The following is a 22,993-nucleotide window of genomic DNA, read 5'->3' as shown; positions in this document are numbered from 1 at the left end:
CCAAGGACCCCCACCACCCTCTGCTATGTTAGGCGTACTTGTGTTTTTCTTGTTGTCCTCCGTGGCATTTCCTCTCGTGATTCCTAGTTTCCTATTTTTGCCGTCTGGGGCCCCCGTACTGCAGAACACCCTGTCTGACACACAGCTGGGAAGCTGGTCTGTTGGGCAGTCAATGGTCCATACAGTCAGGGGACCGCTAACTCCTGCTCCCTCCAGCTCCCTCCAACTTTGCCCTCAGCAGTAATGGCTGGATGGTGTTGAAAGCGCTGGAGAATAAGAACATTATCTTTACAGTGTAATGTCCCACATCTCCATTGTCTTCATCAGGTGAGACGCCAAAGCTGCCAGTCCTAACTGGTTGAGCTCCCTGGGATGTGCTATCTTTGGGACAGGCACCACACAGGAGGTCACCCTCTCCAGACTGAGAGTCAGGTTGAAGATGTGCAGGACCACTCCTAAGAGCTGATCCACACAGTCCCTGAGCAATCTAGAGGGAATGCCATCCGGGCCTACAGCCTTTCTTGTCACGACCCTCTCCAGCCCCCTCCTCACCTGCACCTCCTCCTCTCATATCTGTCCTTACCATTCAGTATTTCCCTCCTCAGATCCCTCTGCATTCTCCTCAGCTCCTCTCTGTACCCTGATCTGAAGACCCTCCTCTTCTCATTTAGCAGGGCCTTCAGATTAGGGGTCGTCAACAGTTTATTGTTAGAGAAATGCTGTACCTTTATGGTGGGTACAATTTTCTCTGTGCAGAAACGTATTTAGTCTATGATGCAATGGGTCAGACTGTTGATGTCCTCCCCCTGGGATTTGCAGAGAATGTCCCAGGCGTTGTTTTCAAAGCAGTCCCTTAGCACCTCGCTAGTTTCCTCTGTCCATCTCCTCATATAACTGGTGGTGGGGGGTTGTTTCCTCACCATTGGCATGTAAACGCAGTGAAGATGGACAAGGTTGTGGTCCTAATGCTGTATGCGTCTTTGGTGTTTGCATACAGCAAGTCCAGGGTTTTATTGTTCCTTGTGAAGCAGTCGACTTACTGAGTAAAGGTGGGGAGAGTTGAGGACAGGTAGGCATAATTCAAATGGGATGTTTGTAGTTGGGACACTACAGAGTGCCGAGATTAACAGAACAACTGTAGCATCAGCTAAAGGAGCGATGTACACAATTATAGTGATAACATGTGAGAATTCTAGCGGAATGTAATATGGCCGCATGCTGACAGCCAGCAGCTCAATGTCTCTAGTGCAGCGCTGCTCCTTAAAACCCACGTGGCACAACCTGTTTTTACAAACATCACCAACTCCTCTTACCGCATCCTTCAGCTTCCCTGTTCGCTAATGAAGCCATTTATTTCAATTTGGCCGGTATAAGTCCGCTCAGCCACGACTTGGTGAGACACAGGATGCTCGCCTCTCTGTACTCCTTGTCTACCTGGATCAGAGCCGTTAGCTCGGCCACCCCGTTCGTGCGGGATCGCACGTTGCCCATGATGACCGAGGGAACAGAAGGCTTGTACTGCCTCTTCTTCTCCTGGCACTTTGTCCCTGCTTTGCAGCCCCATCTCCATCGCTATATAACCGCAGGTACCGCAGGTCTTCTTCATGGCAGTAACCGTAGCTGGTCCCGAGTGTAAATGACGAAGTTTGAAGTCCAGAATGACCACACCACATAATTTTGGATGGAACTACACTCAATTTGTGCACATCTATGGTCAGAAATGGGCAGCATAGTTTGAGTATGAAAAATAAACTGAAAGACATACAAAAACACTTAGAAAAAAGAAGAGCGCAAGAGCTCCTGGAATATATATATATATATGATATATATTACAATATATACAGTATTAGTATAATATATAATGTAATATAATATATAATGTAATATAATATATGTTAAGTTAATATCATATTAACTATAATATGATATAATTTAATATCTCACATAGCTGATATCAATAATAAGTTTAACAAGTAAAAATTGCATTACAGGTATCTGCAATGGGAACAGGTTGGAGATCAACAATATTTATTACTGGATTAGAGATATATTTAATTAATTCTTACTAGTGAAGATAGAATTATGGGTATCAAAAATGTTTACTTAGGGTCAAGTAAAATGTATTTGTATAGCCCAGTATCACATACAATATCTCAAAGGGCTTCACAGACCCACACAGCTCTCTCTCCAGTCCAAAGTTCTTGAGGAAGACAAGGACAAACTTCTAAAATTCATTTGAATAAGATCTCATCAACCTAAGTCTTAGCAGTTAGTCTCAATTCTTAAAGTAAAAATTCAGTTTGTTGAGTAATAGGGGACCAATAAAAGACAAAATGTATTGCCATGGGTTAGTACTAGAGGTGCTGTTGTTTACTTGTGTAGAAGCTTCACATTCTGCACGGATGCCAGCCCATAAAGCAGTTTATCCTTCTCCTGAGCCAGTGTAGCATTTTTGTATCTCTGAAACATGATGGTCCACTTTTCCTCAGTTCCTGAGATCTGCATGCCATATCGATAGACCAGCAGCCTGAGGTTCACTGCCACATCTCTGGAAGTTAAAAGTTCAAGAAGTTTAGTATCACATACTGTACATGTCTGCATTTACATCCACATGCCCGTCTTTACTAGAATTAATGGAGTGTATTTGTGTTCGTGATATGCAATGTGTATAATGTGCACAGTACAAGAAAAAGAAAGAAGAGTGCCTCACAAAACAAGTGCTTTGATTATTGAAACTTATCTATTAAGCTCCCCTTAGGTTAATAAGCAATTTGGGATAACTTTACCAACAAGAAAAAACAACAAAGGACCTTACTTCTCTGTATTAGTGATCTGCCCTTGAAAGAACACAAATATTTGTGTTGCTGAGTCATTGTACAAGAGAAATGTAGCAATGGGGTGGTTTGATGTGTGTGAACGAGAGAGAGGCAGAGTGCATGGGTTGATGCTTGAGGAAGGCACAGTGCAATAGGAATGTGTGTGAGAGCAGATCAGAACTCTCAATGTGCACAAATTGAATTGTGCACCTTGACATGACTTGAATAATGAATTGAGTGGGCTATTCGATTGATCACAAACACGTGTACCACAGTATAAAACATCCCTTCATTTCAAACTGCTATAATTTACCATCAGACTGACATAAGGTCTTAATTTTTACAAGACAATATGTCTTAACTCCACAACCATCAGGGAGACATGCATGGTCTTCAAACCTATAGATGGCCACCAGCATTATGGGGGACAAAGCAGTTCCACATTTGTGCATATATCTAGCTATGGAATTCGGAGAATATCTGTCAGCTGATTTTCTTTTGTAACTTTACAGGGGATTTACATACAAAAGAAGAGCAAAAAGTAGTAAAGGATGTTCAACCCCTTGCATCGACAGCCTCTCCCATCCTACACAACCCATGGGACACAAATAGAATTAGATAAAGGGAGAATACTCATTAGAATATGGAATAATTAGAGTTGAACTTGTGTATACAAAGAAATGGTGGTATTCTATTCTGTTATTAATCATTAAACACATAAAACTCATTTACACAAAGTTTTTGTAACATCTTTGGCATTACGCCACATTTCCAATATTTGTGCTATGGCACCATCAACATTGATGCTGACAACTCCCTGATGTGTCACATCAAGTGACACATGTAAACAATGTTTAAATTATAGTTGGGAGCCAATTTAGCCAATGAACCAGCCAAAAAAAGATTGTGTTCCCCCTCAGTGATGTAAAACTTAATTGAAAAGGAGGCAAGCAGGGTATAGGGGGAACTGCTTCCCTGTCTAGGAGAAAGACAGCAATACTTCTGTATTTGCAATCGTTGTTGGGCCACAATTACCAATGGATAAATTAGTTAAAAATTTGGGGGGAAATTAATCAAACCCGATTATATTAAATTTCAACAATTCTATCAAATCAATCTCATATCAGAGTTAGTCAGCAGCTCTCTCTTTCACTGAAGTGACCGAGCGATGAAGGCAATTTTGACAGGTTTGATGAGCGATGAAATGATGATGATTTTCAATCCCTACGGTTTTCAGTGCATTCCACACACCTGATCTGGTCTGTGGACGCCTAAGTTGGTTGAGGGCTCAGTTGCAAGGTCTTTAAGGTTTGAAGTTTACTGTTGCTTGAGTTACTTGTGCAAAGCATGACACCGATTAACCTAACTAACCCAGTTAAGATAAAATTGAAGCCAAATGTAATACTGCTGAGGCACCCTCAATATCCTTTGAAACATACAGCAGAACAGGGAATAAGTAAAACAATTGAAAGATTGTTAAATGCAGGGGTGCTAGTTGAGACCCAAAGCCCTTGCAATACTCCAATATTACCAGTGTTAAAAGCAGACAAATCCAAATACCGCCGTGTGCTGACCTATGGGCAGTAAATGATGTAGTACAAGATTGACTGGCAGAGGTGCCAAATCCCCTGATGCTTCTAACAAATGTGCCAGCTGTAGCAAAGTTTTTTTTTTACAGTGATTGATATGTGTTCAGCTTTCTTTAGCATTCAATTGGCTGAAGAATCCAGATGACTATTTGCATTCAGATATAGAGGTAAGTAGTACTGCTACACAAGAATGCCACAACGTATTAGACACAGCCCTCATGTGTTCAACCTCAACCAAGGCTCTGATGAAAGCAAATAAAACCCCAGAAGCTAATTAAGTTTAACTTTTCATCAAACAAGATCTGGACGACCTGATGATTAACAGTACACTGATTCAATATGTAGACAATTTATTTTTAACGATGACGATTATTTATTTATTTATTTGTTCACCAACACCGACTAGGTGACTGTCATCGAGACACAATTAAATTGTTTAAAAAACTAGCAGAAGGGGGCTACAAAGACTCACAGACTAAATTGCAATACTGTCAATCTCAAGTTCAGTGTTTGGGAAGAGTCATTTCCCAGGGAACCATATCAGTGGCACCGGCACAGTTGGAGGGAGTAAGTAAGGCACCACAGCCACAAACAGTAGGACAAATTATGACATTTTTAGGGATGACAGGTTTCAGTTCAGATTGGATCGCAGACTATGCTTTCAAAACTGTTCCACTCAGAGAAATCATGAAACAAGCAGGAAATCAGACAGTGATGGAGGAGGTGAGGATGGACTCAATGATGGCGTAGAAGTGCACCATCATTGTCTTTGGCAGGCTGACCTTCTTCAGCTCCCGCAGAAAGGACATCCTCTGCTGAGCCTTTTTGGTGAGGGAGCTGATGTTGAGCTCCCACTTGAGGTCCTGGGAGATGATGCATCCCAGGAATCGAAAAGACTCCACAGTGTCAACTGGGGAGTCACACAGATTGATGGGGCGGGGCCTCTGTTTTTAGAGCATTAAGCTTCAGCTTGTTCTGCCTGCACCAATTCACCAGACGGTCAATCTCCCACCTGTAGGCGGACTCGTCCCCATCAGAGATGAGTCCAATGAGGGTGGTGTCGTCTGCTGATGACTGGAGGTGCAGTCATTGGTGTACAAGGAGAAGAGCAGAGGGGAAAGAACCCAGCCCTGAGGAAAACCAGTGCTGATGGTGCGTGCACCCGAGACTTGTTTCCCCAGATTCACGTGCTGCTTCCTGTCAGTCAGGAAGTCTGTGATCCACCTGCAGGTGGAGTCGGGCACGTGGGGGTCGGTGAGGGATTTCAGGTGGGACAGCACCAGGCGCTCAAAGGACTTCATGACTACAGAGGTCAGAGCACAGGTCTGTAGTCGTTAAGACCTGTGGTCCTTGGCTTCTTGGGGATGGGGGTGATAGTTGAAGCTTTGAAGCAGGCTGGTACATGGCATGTCTCCAATGAGGTGTTAAAGATGAACAACGGAGACAGCTGATCAGCGCAGTGCTTCAGCGTGGGGGGTGAGACCGGACCGGCAACTTTGTGGGGGTTCTGACTCCTGAACAGCCTGTTAACGTCCTTCTCTAGAAGTGAGAGGGTTGATGATGAGGTTGATGAGGTGGGGGAGGAGGGGGCCTCTTTGAGGGCCATATGTGTGGAGGGGGAGGAGGAAGGGAGGGAGGGGGGCCTGGAGATGGCGTAGGTGTCAAGGGGGACGGTGTCAGGGCTGGCAGCTTGACCATCAAAGCGACAGTAAAACTCATTCAGCCTGCTCACAAGGCATAGATGATTTAGAGACTGAGTTGGCTTAGGCTTGTAGTTGGTGATTTCTGTCATGTCATTAGCTGCAAACTGCTGCTTCAGTTTCTCAGAGTACAGTTTCTTAGCATCTCTCACCGCCTTGCTAAATCTGTACTTAGCTTCTTTTAACGCACCTCTGTCCCCGCTCCTAAATGCCTGCTCCTCTTGCCAGCGGAGCTGCCTGAGTTTCACCGTGAACCAGGGTTTGTCGTTGTTAAAGCTCACCCTGGTGCACCCTGGTTACATTTAATGAATTGTCTATATAATACTGCAAAGTCATCAGCAGCGCTGCACTGGGGAGGCAGTGGCTCAGTGGGTAGAGCTTCCGCTTGGGAACCGGAGGGCTGCCGGTTCGAGCCCCTGCCGAGGTGCCCCTGAGCAAGGCACCAAACCCACAATTGCTCCCCCCTCTGCGGGGATGTAAGGGTGGTAATGTAATGGAAGTCGCTTTGGATAAAAGCGTCTGCCAAATGATCGTAATGTAATGTAATGTAATGCCTTTGAGAATTTCATCAGCTTTCAAGAAGTGGGACGTGTTGAAACGCTGCTTGACTGACAGGGAAATATATCTAAGCACTCGTATGAAGACGAGTGCGTCAGGTCTCGTTTGCTGTATGGAATTCAAGCTTGGGAGTTGTTGGCTTCAGATCTCTAAGAGATTGAAAGTGTCTGGAATGGACTCTTAAGGAAGATGGTGGCAGGAGGATACGCTAGAGAGAATGCTCCTTCCTGTAGCCAGCGCAAGGAGGGTATAGACCCAGCAACCCAACTCGAAGGACAGATCAACTGGTCTTTCAAGATACTATGAGCGATATCGGGAAATTACAAGCTCTCACTCCATTTGAGACTTCTGCCACGTTCAATGTTTAAAGTACATGGGCCATGTATGCCGCTTGGAAAATGATGCGATGCAGAAGCAGATTCTCTTTGACAAGAGAACAAGGGTGAAACTCAAGGACCTCTTAGGCGTCGATCCCCAACAGGCTAGAAAGATGATGAACAGGACAGAATTTACTCCTCTGCTTCAACAACGTTTCCCTGAGTAGACGTGCCCCTCAGGCCCAGTGGGAAACATTGCTGATGATGATGATGAAACTGGACAAATGAGCCAAAAGTAGGAAGGCCACCTTGCTATTAAGGCCTGGATGTACTTTACACTTATGGAAAGGCATCAACAATAACAATGTGTTATCCAGTTACCATATACACACATCATAAACACTGAGTTGATAAACCAAGGGAAATTTGTGGTAACTCAAGCAAGATGCCTACAGTACACTCCCCTATTGACATATCCAGATGTTACCATAAAGAAATGTTTAAAAATAAATCCTGCTGATGCTATTCCATTCATGTTTCTATTCTTTGCTACGAGGCGTTTCTATCACAGGATGATACTGGGAGGAAGCCGGGTAAGATCATAAAGTCTCAGATGAGAGCGACCTCCTCATCCTCACCAACGCACCAACAAAGGGAACCACGGAGCAACTACTACTTTTTCTACACGCCACCAGTGTATTTTTGAATGTCATTCAGAAGCAGAGGGGGCTGTTTCAAGGCACTCTATTAATTAGAACCACATGAATGTGTCGCTGAAGCAATGAAATACACTAGACTGAGACCACATCTGGAGTCCACTTCATTGTTAAATGCAGATGTAACGTAACTGCTACAGGGACCACTTAGTTAATCATGCCAGCTTTGCTATTGTAGAGCAGGAATCGGGAACTTTTGCAACTGTAAAAGCCAAGCAGTGTGAACAGCCATGCTCAGCACAACAAGCTCAATTGAAAGCCTAAACGTAAGCTTTTAAATTAGTCAAAGGTTGCTAATATGTACACTGACTCTAGTGTATATACACACATAGTGTATGTCACTTATTCGGAGCCGTCTGGAATCAGAGAGGATTAAAGAAAACAGACACCAATTCAGCACTCGAGGCAAATTACTGATCTAATTTCAGTGATGATGAAGCCTACAAAACTTGCCATAATCAAATGCCAAGCACATAGGAAAGGAAAGGATGACATCATAAGAGGAAACAATGCAGCGGATGAGGCAGCAAAACTTGAAACTAAAAGTCAAATGGCCATTTTGGCACCACTAGTGTCCCTGGTGCCGGTTACCACCACAGAGGACATAATTCTAATGCAGAAGAAAGCTGGCCCAAATGAACATAGCACGTGGTGGCAGAGAGGGGCGTCAGCTGACTAAAGGAGTGTGTGGAGATCACATGAAGGATTGCTACTTGCACCTGTGGCATTAATATGTTTATCCCCCCTGATAGTGCTAGTAACCTCTCCGGGGTGCTGGCTCAGAATGTGTGAAAATGCACAAAGAGCTAAAGTCTTGTTGCATGTGCGGACATCACACACTGCAACGCATGAGGACATCCATAACATCATATGTGAACTTTGCACTTCCTGTATCAGCATTTGGTTTGATATCATAATGGGTAATGTATACTAAATACTGTATATGTATACTCTGTATAAACATATTTACATGCATTTGTTTAGTCATAGTATTTGCACCTACAGCTACAATATTCCATGATGACACATCATATGAATTTATAATTATAATTATAATTATTATTATTATTATTATTATTATTATTATTATTATTATGTTATCTTGATTTTGTAAATTTATGTTAATCTCATTTTCAGTAAAGTAAGTAAGGTAATTCATTTATTTTATATTCATTTACCAGGACTTACAATAGCAGGAAATGTTTACATCTCTTGCAACTGCCCTTACATACTCTAATATACATCTTTGTTGTTGCCTTGTGATGCAACACTCCTGTATGATTGAATAAAATTAGAAGCCTCTCAACTCTGTCTCAGTTAATTAATCAATGGAAACTTCGATAGGACCCTCTGTCCTGTAGCCGAAGCTTCTTTGACACCGTTTCACTGGCCAGTTTTTTCAAATTAGTTGCCTCCTCCAAGCTCACTACCTGCTTGCTTGATCCTCTCCCTGCTCTCTCCTCTCCCCCGGATCTTGGGGCCTCTTTGCAATAACGTTACAAATAAGTCACTCTCCATGGGGGTTGCACCCGCTGCCTTTAAAACAGCTGTCATCCAACCTCTGCTATAGAAGTCTAAGTTGAACCCAGACCCAAACAATTATAGACCTATTTTTAAAAAAAATTCTCCAAAATTCTTGAGCTGCTGGTAGCACATCAGCTTACATACTACCTTGATTCACATAAATGATTTGTGCACCAATCTGGCTTTAGGCCTCTACATAGCACCGAAACCGCTCTGACCAAGGTCTCAAACGACCTACTTCTTACCGCTGATTCTGGTGCTATTTTGGTTCTAATCCTCCTTGATCTAAGAGCAGCCTTTAACACCGTGAATCATAATATCCTACTCAGTCGTCTTGAAAATCACATTGTCATTCATGGTATAGTTTTAGATCCTACTGAACAAATAGGTTCCACTTTTTCTCATTAAATAACACTATAATAATACTATCATTTGCCTCGCTACCCAGTAAAATTTGACATTCCACAGGCCCATTACTCTTTTCAATCTGTCCTGTTTCATAGCCGTTAAAGGCTGGATGACAAAAAAAATTTGCTTCTTAACGTCAATAAAACTTAAATGCTGATCTTGAGCCCAAAAAAGCAGAGATAGAAAATCTCAAAACCTTCCAGTTAATTTTGACGATGGTCCCATCCGTTGCTCCACAACGGCAAAGAATCTGGGCGTAACATTCATTAGCCTTATTATTGTGACAAGGGTTGCTTACTTCCATTTCCGGAATAACAGAGGAATCAGACCGTTTCTTAGCAAAGATGATACTGAAACGCTAATTCAGGTACAGTATTTCTCACTTCCAGACTGGATTATTGTAATGCCCTATTTTCTGGCTTGAACTCCTCTGCCCTTAAAAGACTGCAGGTTGTTCAAAACACTTCAGCAAGACTCTTGACAAAAGCCTGTAGATTCCATCATATCACATCAGGGAGAGCTCTCAGTTATCCGGCTCCCCTCTTGTGGAACCACATCTCAGAAAATGAAAAAAAAAGCTTATAGTTAGGGCCGGCTTGGTTTGCCTTGCACCTGCCCCTAGTTATGCTGCTGTAGGCCTAGACTGCTGGGGGACTTCCCATGATGCACTGAGCTCCTCTCTCCTCCTCCCCTCTCTATCTGTGCATATTCATATCATTGCATTAACACTGCATTCCACTAACTCTACTTCTCCCCCAGAGTTTTCTGTGTTCTTTCACTTTATTTAAATCAGGGGTCTTAAACGTTTTTCAGGCCAAGGACCCCCAAACTGATGGAGGGATGGAGCGGGGACCCCCTACTATATATATTGTATAAAATTGTGTTTTGTATCAAACTGGGCCTAGTGCTTTGTATAAACATGTGTATTTAAAGCAGTGGTCTCCAACCTTTTTTGCCTCAGACAGCTACTTTGACAAAATAAAAGTGTCTGAGAGCTCCTCATGTCTACCATTATTAGTAACATTTGGCCACATGGCTGATTCTCCACCCAAACCAGCTGAATAAGCGTTTTCTGTATGAACATTTACACAATTTCGATATCCAACACTCACATTTTGAGTGGTAGTCGAATTTTACGGTGTCACATAACCAAACATGACAGCATTTGTGGACTGACAGCTGATTGGCTTATAATCCTTTTGTGACTATAGGGGGCAGGATGTCTGTGAATTTGGTTGGATAGAAATTTTAACAGCTTTACCAAGTGACGTGTTGTCAAATGTACGTATTCTTTTAACCTTTTGCGAGCTACTCAGAAATGGCCGGTGAGCGACCTGTTGCAGACCACTTATTTAAAGACATTTAAATTTGTGGGAAAACAATTAGGTTTAATAAAATATTTAAAAAAATAAAAGATTGTCTAATCAACCACAAAGCGGACCCCTAAAATCTGCATTCTGCCTTTGTGTTGTCACAATTGTTAAAATGCATCCAAATGCTGCTTTTGTTCATCTCTGCTTCTCTGGTCGGACGGCACAACATCTGTTCAAGCGTCCAGTCTTCCCCGTGTTCATGGCACGGAGAAGACCAACCTATCATTCTGTCTTGTATTAAGTTGCAGAAAATATAAAAACAGCTCTTTGAGCCGCTGCATTCGCTAACGACACATGACGCCCTGCTAGCAGTCGGAAAGTCCCGTGAAAAGTTGCTGTGGACCGTGGTGAAGTGGCGCTCCACAGACACGTTCTCCCCGCAAACGAGACACGCACACACTTGTCATTCACATTCGTAACTTTTTTAAATTCCTTATGAAGATAGTATATTTGTTGCCTTTTATCTGGGCCATTTTCCACGGTCATCCTCAAATCTGATGTGCGCTTGCTAGCCGAATGTTAAGGTGTCACGTAACCAAACTTGACAGCAGTCATTTATTGGACTGACAGCTGATTGGCTTATAACCCTTTTGTGACAAAAGGGGCGGGATCTCTGTGAATTTAGTTGGATAGAAATTTTAACAGCTTTACCAAGTGACGTGTTGTCAAATGTATGTATTCTTTGAACAGCCGGTGAGCGACCTGTTGGAGACCACTGATTTAAAGACATTTAAATTTGTGGGGAAAAAAAATGGTTTAAAAAAATAGAATATTGTCTACTCAACCACAAAGCGGACCCCCTGTTGAAGACCCCCCTTTTGTATCGTTGTCACTGTGCCTCTCTTTCTCCTTCTCAACCCATCCGGTCAAGGCAGATTGCCGCCCACCTAGACTCCAGTTCTGCCTGAGGTTTCTTCCTGTTGAAGGGTAGTTTTTTCCTTGCTGCTGTTGCTTGCTCATGGGGGAATGTTGGGCCTCTTTATATACTCAATTCAATTGAAAGCGTTGCTACATTGGCTTCCAATCAGTGCCAGGGCTGACTTTAAGGTCTTACTTCTTACATATAAGATACTACATGGCCTAGCTCCAGTTTATATTTCTAACTTTATTGCCATTTATGTTCCCGCGCGATCTTTCAGATCTTAGCAGGCAGTTCTGCTTGTCATCCCAAAGGTCAAACCAAGAGCATTTTCGTACCACACTCCATTTCTCTGGAATGTACTTCCTGCACTGCACTGCATCTAGATAACTGCTACATGGCACAGTCTTCTACTTGCAGGAGAGTGATAAGCCGACCCATGTTTAGTTTAGGGCTTAGATAAACTCTGTCCACTCTTGGTCAGTGATAGGATGGGGCACGTTGGCTGATTTTGGCTCTCTCTATCCTTCCTGTTTTCTGTGGCTCCTGAGCTGTCTCAGCAATAGCCTGCTGCTTTCCCAGAGGGATGCCGGGGTGCTCCACCGCCAAGACTCTAGCTCCCTCTGGCGAGTGTTCTTGATCTTATTGAAATAAGTTGATGACATCACTGTGTCCCATAGTCTCTTTCCAAAAAGGAAAATGATTTCCAAATCCAATTCCAAAGTCTTGACTGGGAGAAAATCTGCAGTGTTGTAACTCCAGGTCTCTTGACAAGATGGAAGTGAAAGGAAGTTCAGATACTTTCAGTCCAGAGATGAGTTGATGTTTTTATTATGGCAAGCAGATAACAGTCCAATATCGCATTCCAGTGTCAGTTGTTGTCTTATAGAATGATGTTTTACAGACCTTGAATTTAAGTTAGTCTCTGTGTAGAAAATGAAAATGTGGTTCTATCTTTTGTTTTTATATTCCATAATTTAACATCGGGTCGCCTACACGCACCATTGACACCTTTTTTGCAAAATAAATGGAAATGTCAAGTTTATGGTATATACTGTATGTAGGGAACATGACGGATAATTATATGTACTGAATATAGTTGTCTTTTGTAACTAAGTATTCCTATCCAGGAAATACATGACTGACCCTGTATCTGTTCTTCCAGCCACCCTGTTTGTTTTGGAAACCTTTAGTAATTGGGTATTAAGTAAATCTTGAAAAGATTGATTGTTACCACATGAACGTGTTATGTTTACATTTGTCAAGCTGACTTGCCCTTCAAGCTCAGTTGTTGTGGGTTGAATTATCTCAGCATCGATGTGACGCCCAAAATCTCAGGCCTATCATCTGTCGACTTTAGCCCTCTCATCACAAATCAGAAATCTGACTTTCACATTCCTTAATTGAAACGATTAATAACATCATAATGCATGTTTTCCCTAAATTTCTGTACTTGTTTCAATTGCAGAAAGTATTATTCCTACCTTCCCTTATTCCTACCCTTTCTCCAACTCTTTAGACAAAATGCGCCTTCATTTTAGGTATCTGACCGAGGTCAGCACACCCTTGAGAGACATATAATTTAATTTAACTTATGTACTCTGGTGTCTGTCTTTGTTTTGTTGTACTGCATCGTCACAAGTAATATAATTTTTATTTAGAAAAGAAAATGTAATATATATATATATATATATCAACAATAAATAATTGTGCTTGTAAGATGGATGTGATATAGTTCTTGACTGCTGACTTTGAGTGTAATCAGAAGTGAGTCAGCTTTGTGAGTCGGCTTTCTCGGTACAGGCCTCATCAATCCTACTACTACTACTACTACTACTACTACTACTACTACTTCTACTACTACTACTACTACTACTAATAATAATAATAATAACAATAATAATAACAATAACAATAACAATAACAATAAACAAAATAATTCCACCACTTAATGCTTCGACCCCAAAAAATAATAACTAAAGCGGAGCGCCCTTCGGACACTGTCCACATCCATTCCTCATTTTACTCGCTGACCCCCCTGTAATATCCTCCCTAATATTTAAGCTTGAACTCTGAGATCATGGCTGATGTTTAATAATGACACTTTCCCTTAAAAGTGCCCTTTTTTTTGGTTCTAGCTTTCCATGCTGACCCTTATGTAAAAAGCCTCCCCCTGTTGCAGGAGGTGCAGGGGGAGAAAGATATCACCTTTTGGGTACTTTCCTCTTTTGGTATTCACATAGAACTATTGCATATTTGGCAAGTTGAGAGGCAATGGGAGGAATGGTGCTCAATGAGTTCTCCAATGTGCTCTCAAAGCAGTGTGTATGTCAACTGGAATGATGTCATTAACAGTGTCATGAATGATGGAGGTGGTATATGGGGGGTGCATTACAGGAGAGTTTGTATCTGTCCTAAAATTTAGTTTCAGCTTTGATAAACATATCTATTAGGGCAGCAGTATCTCAGTTTATAGGGACTCAGCTTGGGAACTGGAGGGTCGCCGGTTTGAGTCCTGTATATACCAAGAAAGTTGACTGGCAGCTGGAGAGTTGCCAGTTTGCCTCCAGGGCACTGCTGAGGTGCCCTAGACAAGGCACCGAACCCCCAACACTGCTCTATGGGCGCCATATCATGGCTTCATGTGAGCATCAGTTTGCATTTAGAGGACTGAGAGGACTCAGTCAATAAGAGTAGTCTGAGTTTTCAGCATAATATTCCTTGTGATTGTGGAAAATAATTGTAGTATCTGATTGGTTACACGATAACATATGACATTAACATGAACCTTATGTGGTTGTGGTTAACTGAAGACCTAAATACACAATTATAATGATACCTGAGAGTTCCTTCAATCCACTGGTCAAAAATGTGTGAAACTTCCTTCAGAGTGTCCCGAGCTCCCATCTGACAAGCAATGCCAAGCACGGTCTCTCTCAGCAACCTGTCACACATCCACCAAACAAAGTTTCCATCTCACAGCAACAGTAAACAGCGTAAAACACAGCAGACACTGACAAAAATGTGAGCATAAGCTCTACTGATCAGTTCAAATGCTGTCCAAAGAAAATCTTTTTTAGGCTTTACTGTAGCACTATCCGCAGAAAAGAATCTCAACTTTTCATACAAGATATGAAAAGTTGTATAAAGCATATATGGTAGGCCCCACTTACACCTTGCAGTCATATGTGTGGACCTATTGGCGCGGTGTTTGCGCATAAATACTGCGCAATGTGTGGTTATAAACTTTTACTTCTAACAATGGCTAACTTAACAAAAAAAGTGTTTCCTGAAGTCCGTCCATCTTGGTTTTCCAAGTTGTAACTGAACAAATAAAATGTATGGGTATAATGCTAGTCCTAGCTCCCACTTCAAACTACCGACGTAAATTGGATGCAGTCTGCAGTGCAGCAGACTTGAAATCCCTGCTTTCGCATGTTGCCATGTGACTAACCCTTTTACCTCAAAGCCTGGCAAAACATTTCGAAATTATATATTGTTCCAACTATACCTCTGTGTCTGTGTGCCTTCATCTTGCCAACCAAGTTCTGCTGAGATTTGTTCAACATGGTCACGGAACAGTTTCTAGTGAAAAGGAGCAAAGAACATTCTTAACTAACACCAGGAAAATACAAAACCTTTGCATATATCATATTGTTTTTGTAAGATTTCTCATAGGACTTTCCCAAAATGTGATATCATCACAAATGGCATAAAAACACAGCTCTGTACCTTGGTGTTACGTCACCCTGGTGTGAGTGATTACACAAGGAGACTCAACATTACAGACAATCGCACACTTCTGTTGCTAAAAAATTGTATAAGTCCGAGGTCCTGATCCGATCACTCTGACACAGATGAAGTGCTTTTTGCATGCGATTTTTTCAACAGAAGCCATGTTTTTTTCAAGGAGCCATGTAGGTCAGCTTTATTTTTAATTTTTCCATATATCTTTGATCAGAACACTACAAAGTTGCTTTGTTTATTTTTCTTCAATGAAAATCATGACAATAAGTAAGCGACACAATAAAAACATTTTCCAAGTCCATATCTCAGCATGGCAAAACCTAAACTATTTTGTGAAGCCATCTTATGCAAAAAAGGCCAAGGACTGTTTCCTTTGTAGTTTCCTTCCCTTGTAAAGGCTGAGATCCTTAAAGGAAGCCTGCCTTCACATTCAAGTGCAAGATCTACTACTATACTTGCTTGAACATATTTAAGACTCAATATTTACGTCACTCCCTCCACTAGCGCTCCCAATGCGTCCGAGGCAAAAACAAAAAGGATGTTATTTGCGCCACGATATTGTCTGTTGTCATGAGAGGGAATTCATCTGCAAACATTCATCTAGTTGTTGCCAGAAGGCCCCAGGATTTGTTTACACAGTTGAACAGCGAACCCTTACTGTTACTGTGCCTTTCAGGCAGTCACCATGTGTGTATACAAAACACTTAGGGGTGCTGATGGGGGAGGTGGGACAAGAAGAGTGGAGCCAGGTTGTTGAGGGCCTTGTAGGTGATGAGTAGAATCTTAAAGTTTATCATGTGTATCCTTTTTATCTGGGAGCCATCACCATCTAGAGGTCGTGGAGGACTAGGTTGAAATGGTCACTTGAGGGGGTACTGATAAGAAGGCAGGCAGAAGAGTTTGTTGAGGACATTGTTTATGCGCCATAAAGGATACTAGCATGCTGTTGCAGAAGTCAAGTCTGGATGTGAATGTGAGTGGCAATGTAACTGGGGTGGAAAAAGGCAGTTTTCGTGTAAGCATTTATTGCATTTTCCTATGGTGAAGGACTCAAATTTTTTTTCCATAGGAATGTTTTTACAAAGATTTTGGTGTTCGTTCAAGGAGGTTGTGGCAGTGACAAATTTTGTTTTCATGGGTGCATGCTGGTCCAGGCAGGAGGAGAGTATAGTGTTATAAAAGTTGACCAGTTTGGTGTTAAGAATGCTTGAACTTCAGAATGGGTTCAAGCATTCTGCATTAGTGGGGAACCTGAAATGTTTTGAGACAGCTGACTGGACAGAGATGTAATGTTAAAATATGTCAAAATTTCCAGAAGTTCAATTGTTTTGCAGTCTGGTTTTGATATCCAGATGGTGGACAATGCCGATTCCACCACGGCAACCTTTATGTTGAGGTTTGTCAACATATGATTATCTGAGAGAAGTGGCTTCATTAAACAAAAAATAATTGTTTTTGCCAAGTTTCAGTGAGACAGGAAATCAAGCGTATGGTCTATTATAAATTGGTTATTTAAAGCGTGTTTAATAGTTCTTGTGAAGTGCTTGTGCTTGTTGAATAGTGTTTTAGAATGGACCGTTTTCTGAAGGGCGAGGCTCTTTGGCCACAGCTCTCAGACAGTCAGCGCATACGTGTTCTTTGTTGTGATGATGACATATGGACACGAATGCACCCCCTAGGCCACAGAGACAATTTTTCAAGAAAACACAGCATGCCAGCACATCAGATTTGGTTTTTGGATATCCAATTTTCAGTCAGTTTGTTGTTTGAGCTGGCAGCTAAGATGACAGTTGCTAGCAATGGAGGCTAACAGTAACTGGACAGCAGGGAGGCTGGGGATACCCGGACACACATACATGTAGTGGATTGAGTATTGGATGAACGAGCTGAGCCCCAACAAACTGGTGGTGAAATTTGTTAGCTAGCTAGCCGGTTTGGAGGAAAAAAAGTCAGCTTGAACAGGTAGAACTGGCAAAAGCTTTCAATTGGGAGGGATTGTCAACTTTATAAATAGCTATTTAAAAAAGATATCAGACCATCTACATAGAATTAAGCTGGAATTGATAAAACGTATAAGTGATGAACAAACAATGTAGCCAACAGACAACTGTTGCTGTCCATCAAAATAGAGATGATAACTTCCAACAAATGAAGACGTGAACACACCGTAGGCCAGACAAAGCATACTGTGACATTTCCTGTCCAAGAAATGATGGAAACACAAAGTGTGAATGACATTTCTGTTTGAGGGTGAACATTGAAAAGTCAGCTATTCACTTGCCTGAAAACTGGGGTAGAGCTCATTTTTTCCTGACAACATATCACGAACATAAGCGATGGAAGAGGCCACGCGGTTCCACACTATGTAGTCAGTCTCATTGCTCAGGTACTTGGTGAGATTGAATGCATTGCCATAATCTACAACATCGGCCCTGAAAAGCAAGATCAAATAGGACACAACTTAGCACAAAAAACAGTTTGTCATAGAAAAATCATTGAATATATTACAAGATGCATTTTTATATGTCTTTAGGTGTAAACTTACCTTGCAAGTGCAAATATATCATCAATGTAACTTGTACGATCGGCTGCATCAAATTCCTATTAAGCAAACAGGATGTTTAAATAACACACAACTAATCTTTAATTATACAGCAAATACATTTTTTTAATTTAATTCAAATAAACACCGAAGAAATATTTTACATTATGGCAAGTCACTCATTCAGGATGAGGTAATGATACCTCAGTCAGACAAATCACTTGTGTCTTTGGCCATTTCATTCTGGATGTCTACGCTGACACTTTATTGCTGACTGTTGAAATGCTGCATGTATGTGTATGTGTATGATGTAACAGAACTTTACCGAGTGATTTTTGAGAAGCTGTTCACTAATAGTACTCCACATTTGCTCCTGATGGTTCACTCTGTAGAACCCAACATGATCATTGTTCACCTTCAGTAGTCCATCTGATGCAGCCGAGTAGTTATGCAGAACAAGCTCTGAAAATCAGCACAGAGTCACTCACTGTAAAACTGAAGTACAAGGCATTTTTCCTTGAAACAGTAATTATCAAATATTTTCTAGCTCACGCTGTTACACTGAAAATAAATTGTCTTCTTGATTAAAACTTCTGCAGGTCGTCTGCACAAGGAATTATCATAGAATGTAATGCATGTTTGAATTATGGAAATTATGTGGTGGTCACAATGTAAAAAAGTATTCAGCCCCTTCCTTATTTCTTCTGTATAGGTGCGTCATAATAATAATGCCACACAAAAGATTGTCACACAAAATCTAACATAAAACAAAGGCAACATTGGCAAACACAAATGATAATTTATTATTATATTCATTGAAGTAAAACGTTTATGCAATAACAACTAGGCCTGTGTGAAAAAGTAATCACCCACTGAACTTAATAGCTAGTTGGGCCATACAGCAACAACTGCAACCAAATGTCTGCACTCACCTGAGATCAGCCTCAGACATTGCTGTGTTTGAATTTTGGCCTACTCTTTTTTGCAGAACTGCTTTAGTGTAGCCACATTCGAGACACATATGGTGAGCACGGATTGTTCTTTTAGGGTCCTGCCACAGCATTTGAATAGGGTTCAGGTTCAGGGGGGGGGGGGGGTAATTCTGTGTTTGATGTAAAGAGTTGAACCTTTGATTCATCAGTCCTTTCACCAAGACATTCTCAAAAACAGTTTGAGGGTCATCGAGGCATGTTATGGCAACATTCAGATGAGCGTTAATGTTCTTCTGGGTTAGCAGTGGTTTTCGCTTCCCCACTTTCCTATGAATGCTGTTTCTACTCAGTGTCTTTCGGAAAGTGGAGTCTTGAATACTGACCTTTATTGAGGTGAGAGGCATGCAGTTCCTCGGATTTTTTGTTTTTGTGACACCCTGGATGAAATGTCACTGTGCTCTTGGAAGAATTTTGGAATCTTGGATTGGTCCAAGTCTTCTTCATTTGTATATAAGTTCTCTCACTGTAGATCTATGGCGTCCCAGAGCCTGAGAAATAGCTTGGTAACCTTTCCCAGATTGATGTATTTATCACATCCTTCCTAATCAATTCTGCAAAGTCCTAAGATTTTGGTATAGTGTAGTTGGAGGCAGTAGCTCAGTGGGTAGAGCTTCCGCTTGGGAACCGGAGGGTCGCCGGACCCTCGATTGCTCCCCCCTCTGTAATGGGTGGTAATGTAATGTAATGTGTGCTACTGGTGAGACTATTTAGCTAGCTTTATGCTTCAGAAAATAGTGTATTTATGTGATTATTTGAATGAAAAAAGCCGGAAGTAATCAGGCCTGGGAGTGTCAAGTCCAGCTGCAACCAGTTATCAATGCTGTTTGGTAGTTTTTTTGTATGTAGAAACAGTAGTGAATATTCACACTTTTCATACTTTGTTTTGCCTTTGTTTTATGACAGATTTTGTTTGAAGATCTTACACAGTTTATTATGAGAGGATGGGGGTGGGGGTGGGGGCACCCCTGCTTTAGCTGCTACTAGATATAATGTCAATAATTTCCATTCAGAATCAGAAAGAAACTTTAAAGTAGTTCCTTAGTTTAGCTTAAAAGCACCTTATGCAACCAAAATGCTGACAAAATATGACACAGGCCACTGGTTTTAAAGCTGCACTGATCAATGGTAATAGAAATGTTTTGGTAATTATAATATAAATTGGGCATACTACCTGTGCTCGTCATGTCAAACATATCCAACATATTCTTGTCACTTTTGACAGAGTGCCATTTCACTGGGATTGTCCACTTGTAGCTGTAATAAAAACACAGATTTTGTAGTTGTAATTCACTGACAAAGAGCACAATTTTCTAAAGACTTGGCAAAAGCTTTGGTACCTTTCCAAAAAAAAAAAAAAAAACTGGAATAAGTTTAAACTGACTGGTAGCTATCTACCACATTTAATAGAACTGACACTTGACTTACAATGAATGAGGATATTTTTTCAAATGATGAAACAAATGGAAATGGACCTGACAAAGTTATTGCAAGCCATTTGATGTGCTAATAGAAAGGAGAAATGATATCCCTGTGCTGTTTGTGTGCACCACACTGAGCACGAACAAGAGAAAGAAAAGAAGAGAGTTGTAGGAGAAAATAAGCAAGAAAACAATCTCCAAGCATGGTCAAGGTAAAGGCCACAATCAGCTTGATGGTACTATGACCACAGTTGCTAAAAAAAAAAGTTTAAGATCTATGGGCCAACCTCCGTGGATGTGGCCGCAATAGGATAAATGACCCCATTTGTGAATGAAACCGGGCTCCATGGAGGAAGACCCATAAAAACCCTGATTTGAAATACAAACATAAATACGCCAGATTGAAGTTTGTCAAAATGCATGCAAACAATATTAAGTATTTGGAAAATGTGTATCGGACAAATTAAACAAAATGATAGCTTTTTAGTAAGTAATATCAGCTTTCAGAGTAAGAAATTAAACGTAGAAATTAGGGTTTCTCATTCAATTCCAGTACAGGCTTGATAAAATAGTCAAAGTAATTGGACACTTGAAGAAGGTGGGCAGTCATTTAATTCTTTCAAAGGAGGAAATATGTTGAGCTGCTTTCAGGTAGTTTATCTGAAGTGCTAATAAAACGACTCAGATCAGCATTTAAAGCTGGGCCCTGACAAATCACAATCTCAGTATATTATGTTTCTAAGTTTGATCAAAAAGGAGATGACCACATACATTTAGTGTGTGAGGAGGGTTATTTTTGCATTTTTCTATGCTTGTGAGTGACTCCCCATCTGAGACGGCAATGTGTATGTGATTCAAATGCAATATAACTTCATCCAGTTGATTCAAGCAAAGGGCACTGTTCCGTTTACCAACCTCTTCAGTGGTTTGTGATTCTCTCAACCGCCAAGCTCGCCACAATATCTTTAAAATAGTCATAACCTCAAAGTGGCAAAGCATGTCAGGGGCCACATAGAACCTAATAATGATAATAATTGAGTAGCAAGCAAAACAACTGCCATACCACGCCCTGATGCAACCAGCCCGAATGCTCTCTATGGTGAACTTGTAAAGGTTGTTGAGTCTGTCTAGAAGCATCTGTAGTAAGTGCAGTCAGGCAGCTCTTACCATAGTATCAGTAAATAGAGACCATGTCACTGGATATGTGCAGCTAAGGAATTTAAAAAACTAACATGTATTCCATTTCTGCTCATAGATCGCAATTACCTGCCAGACTCATACTTCCTCAGAGTCCTGTTCCATTTAAGTTGATTATTGACTCCAGACCTGAAATTGACCCACGTCCAGACAGTGCTGATGAGTGACCCATACCAGAATGAAGTTGCTGAGAGGTGCAGCCAGTGCCTCCACTCATGCATTGGACCCATGATGGCCTATAGCTCTCAGTCTCCGACAGTGAAACAATGCTCTGTGGACCTATATTTTCTGGAAAAGAACCTACAGGGATGCGTTTACCTTTTTCACCCTGTTTCAGCTCCAATGGCAGGGTATTGTGAATGGGTGTTTAGGCTAATTAAATATTCCAGGTAGGTGAGACAAGGACAGGTGCAACTGGTAAGAATGGGGAGGAGGGCTGTTACAGAGCTGTTGTTGTTGTTGTCGTAGTAGAAGATGCCAAAGACTAGAATATCTGCAGCTGCTTCACAGCCCCATGAACACCAGTCGCTTGTGGCAAGGCATGCAGACCATCACAGACTACAAGGCTGCTCCTCCACCCTGTGCGGACAACTCAAACATCCTCAATAACTTCAATAAATATTTTGGTCGATTTTAGGCACTAAACACCTTCACTGCGAGGAAAGCTGTTCCTCACCATGATGAACAAACACTGAGCCTTGACACAGCAGAAGTCCGGAGGACCCTGAGGAAAGTCACCCCTGGGAAGGCAGCTGGCCCTGACGATATACCAGGAAGAGTCCTCAAGGAGTGCGCTGACCATGTTCTCACAGACATCTTCAACACCTCACTGGACCAGGCTGTTGTTCCATCATGTCTGAAGGCTGCAATTATTGTTCCTGTGCCAAAAACATCTAAAATTACAGGTCTAAATGATTACCGCCCTGTAGCACTCACACCCATCATGATGAAGTGTTTTGAGAGGCTGGTTCAGAACCACATCATCTCCAGACTTCCCCCCACACTTGACCTGCTCCAGTTTGCTAACCACCCAAACCGCTCGGATGAGGACGCTATTTCTTCTGCGCTCCACCTGCCCTTCAGCTCAGCATTCAACACGATTACTCCCCAGCATCTGGTAAGCAAACTGGGACCCCTGGGCCTCAACACCCACCTGCGTAACTTAACAAATACGGTTTTTAATACCTGTGGGTGTGTGTGAGAGTGTCGTCAGGAGCCCATTTCCTGTAAAACGACT

General features: G+C 41.7%; 1 protein-coding gene across 1 annotated transcript in view; it reads right to left on the bottom strand.

Annotated features, from left to right (window-relative positions):
- Positions 1-22,993, bottom strand: part of enpep (glutamyl aminopeptidase) — a 53,770-nt gene that overhangs the window by 10,201 nt on the left and 20,576 nt on the right. The window contains exons 11-17 of the mRNA XM_076166055.1: positions 20,313-20,395; positions 18,475-18,611; positions 18,153-18,208; positions 17,889-18,039; positions 15,372-15,445; positions 14,700-14,804; positions 2,375-2,548 (exon numbers count right to left, since the gene is read on the bottom strand). Coding sequence (XP_076022170.1) covers positions 2,375-2,548; positions 14,700-14,804; positions 15,372-15,445; positions 17,889-18,039; positions 18,153-18,208; positions 18,475-18,611; positions 20,313-20,395 — 780 coding nt within the window. The remainder of the gene's footprint in view (positions 1-2,374; positions 2,549-14,699; positions 14,805-15,371; positions 15,446-17,888; positions 18,040-18,152; positions 18,209-18,474; positions 18,612-20,312; positions 20,396-22,993) is intronic.

Source organism: Genypterus blacodes, unplaced genomic scaffold (genome assembly GCF_046128005.1).
Source record: "Genypterus blacodes isolate CSIRO-AG114 ecotype Tasmania unplaced genomic scaffold, CSIRO-AGI_Gbla_v1 ptg000154l_1, whole genome shotgun sequence".
Lineage (NCBI taxonomy): Eukaryota > Metazoa > Chordata > Actinopteri > Ophidiiformes > Ophidiidae > Genypterus > Genypterus blacodes.
Note: the sequence above shows the minus strand (reverse complement) of the source record. Positions and strands in the feature narration are given on the sequence as shown.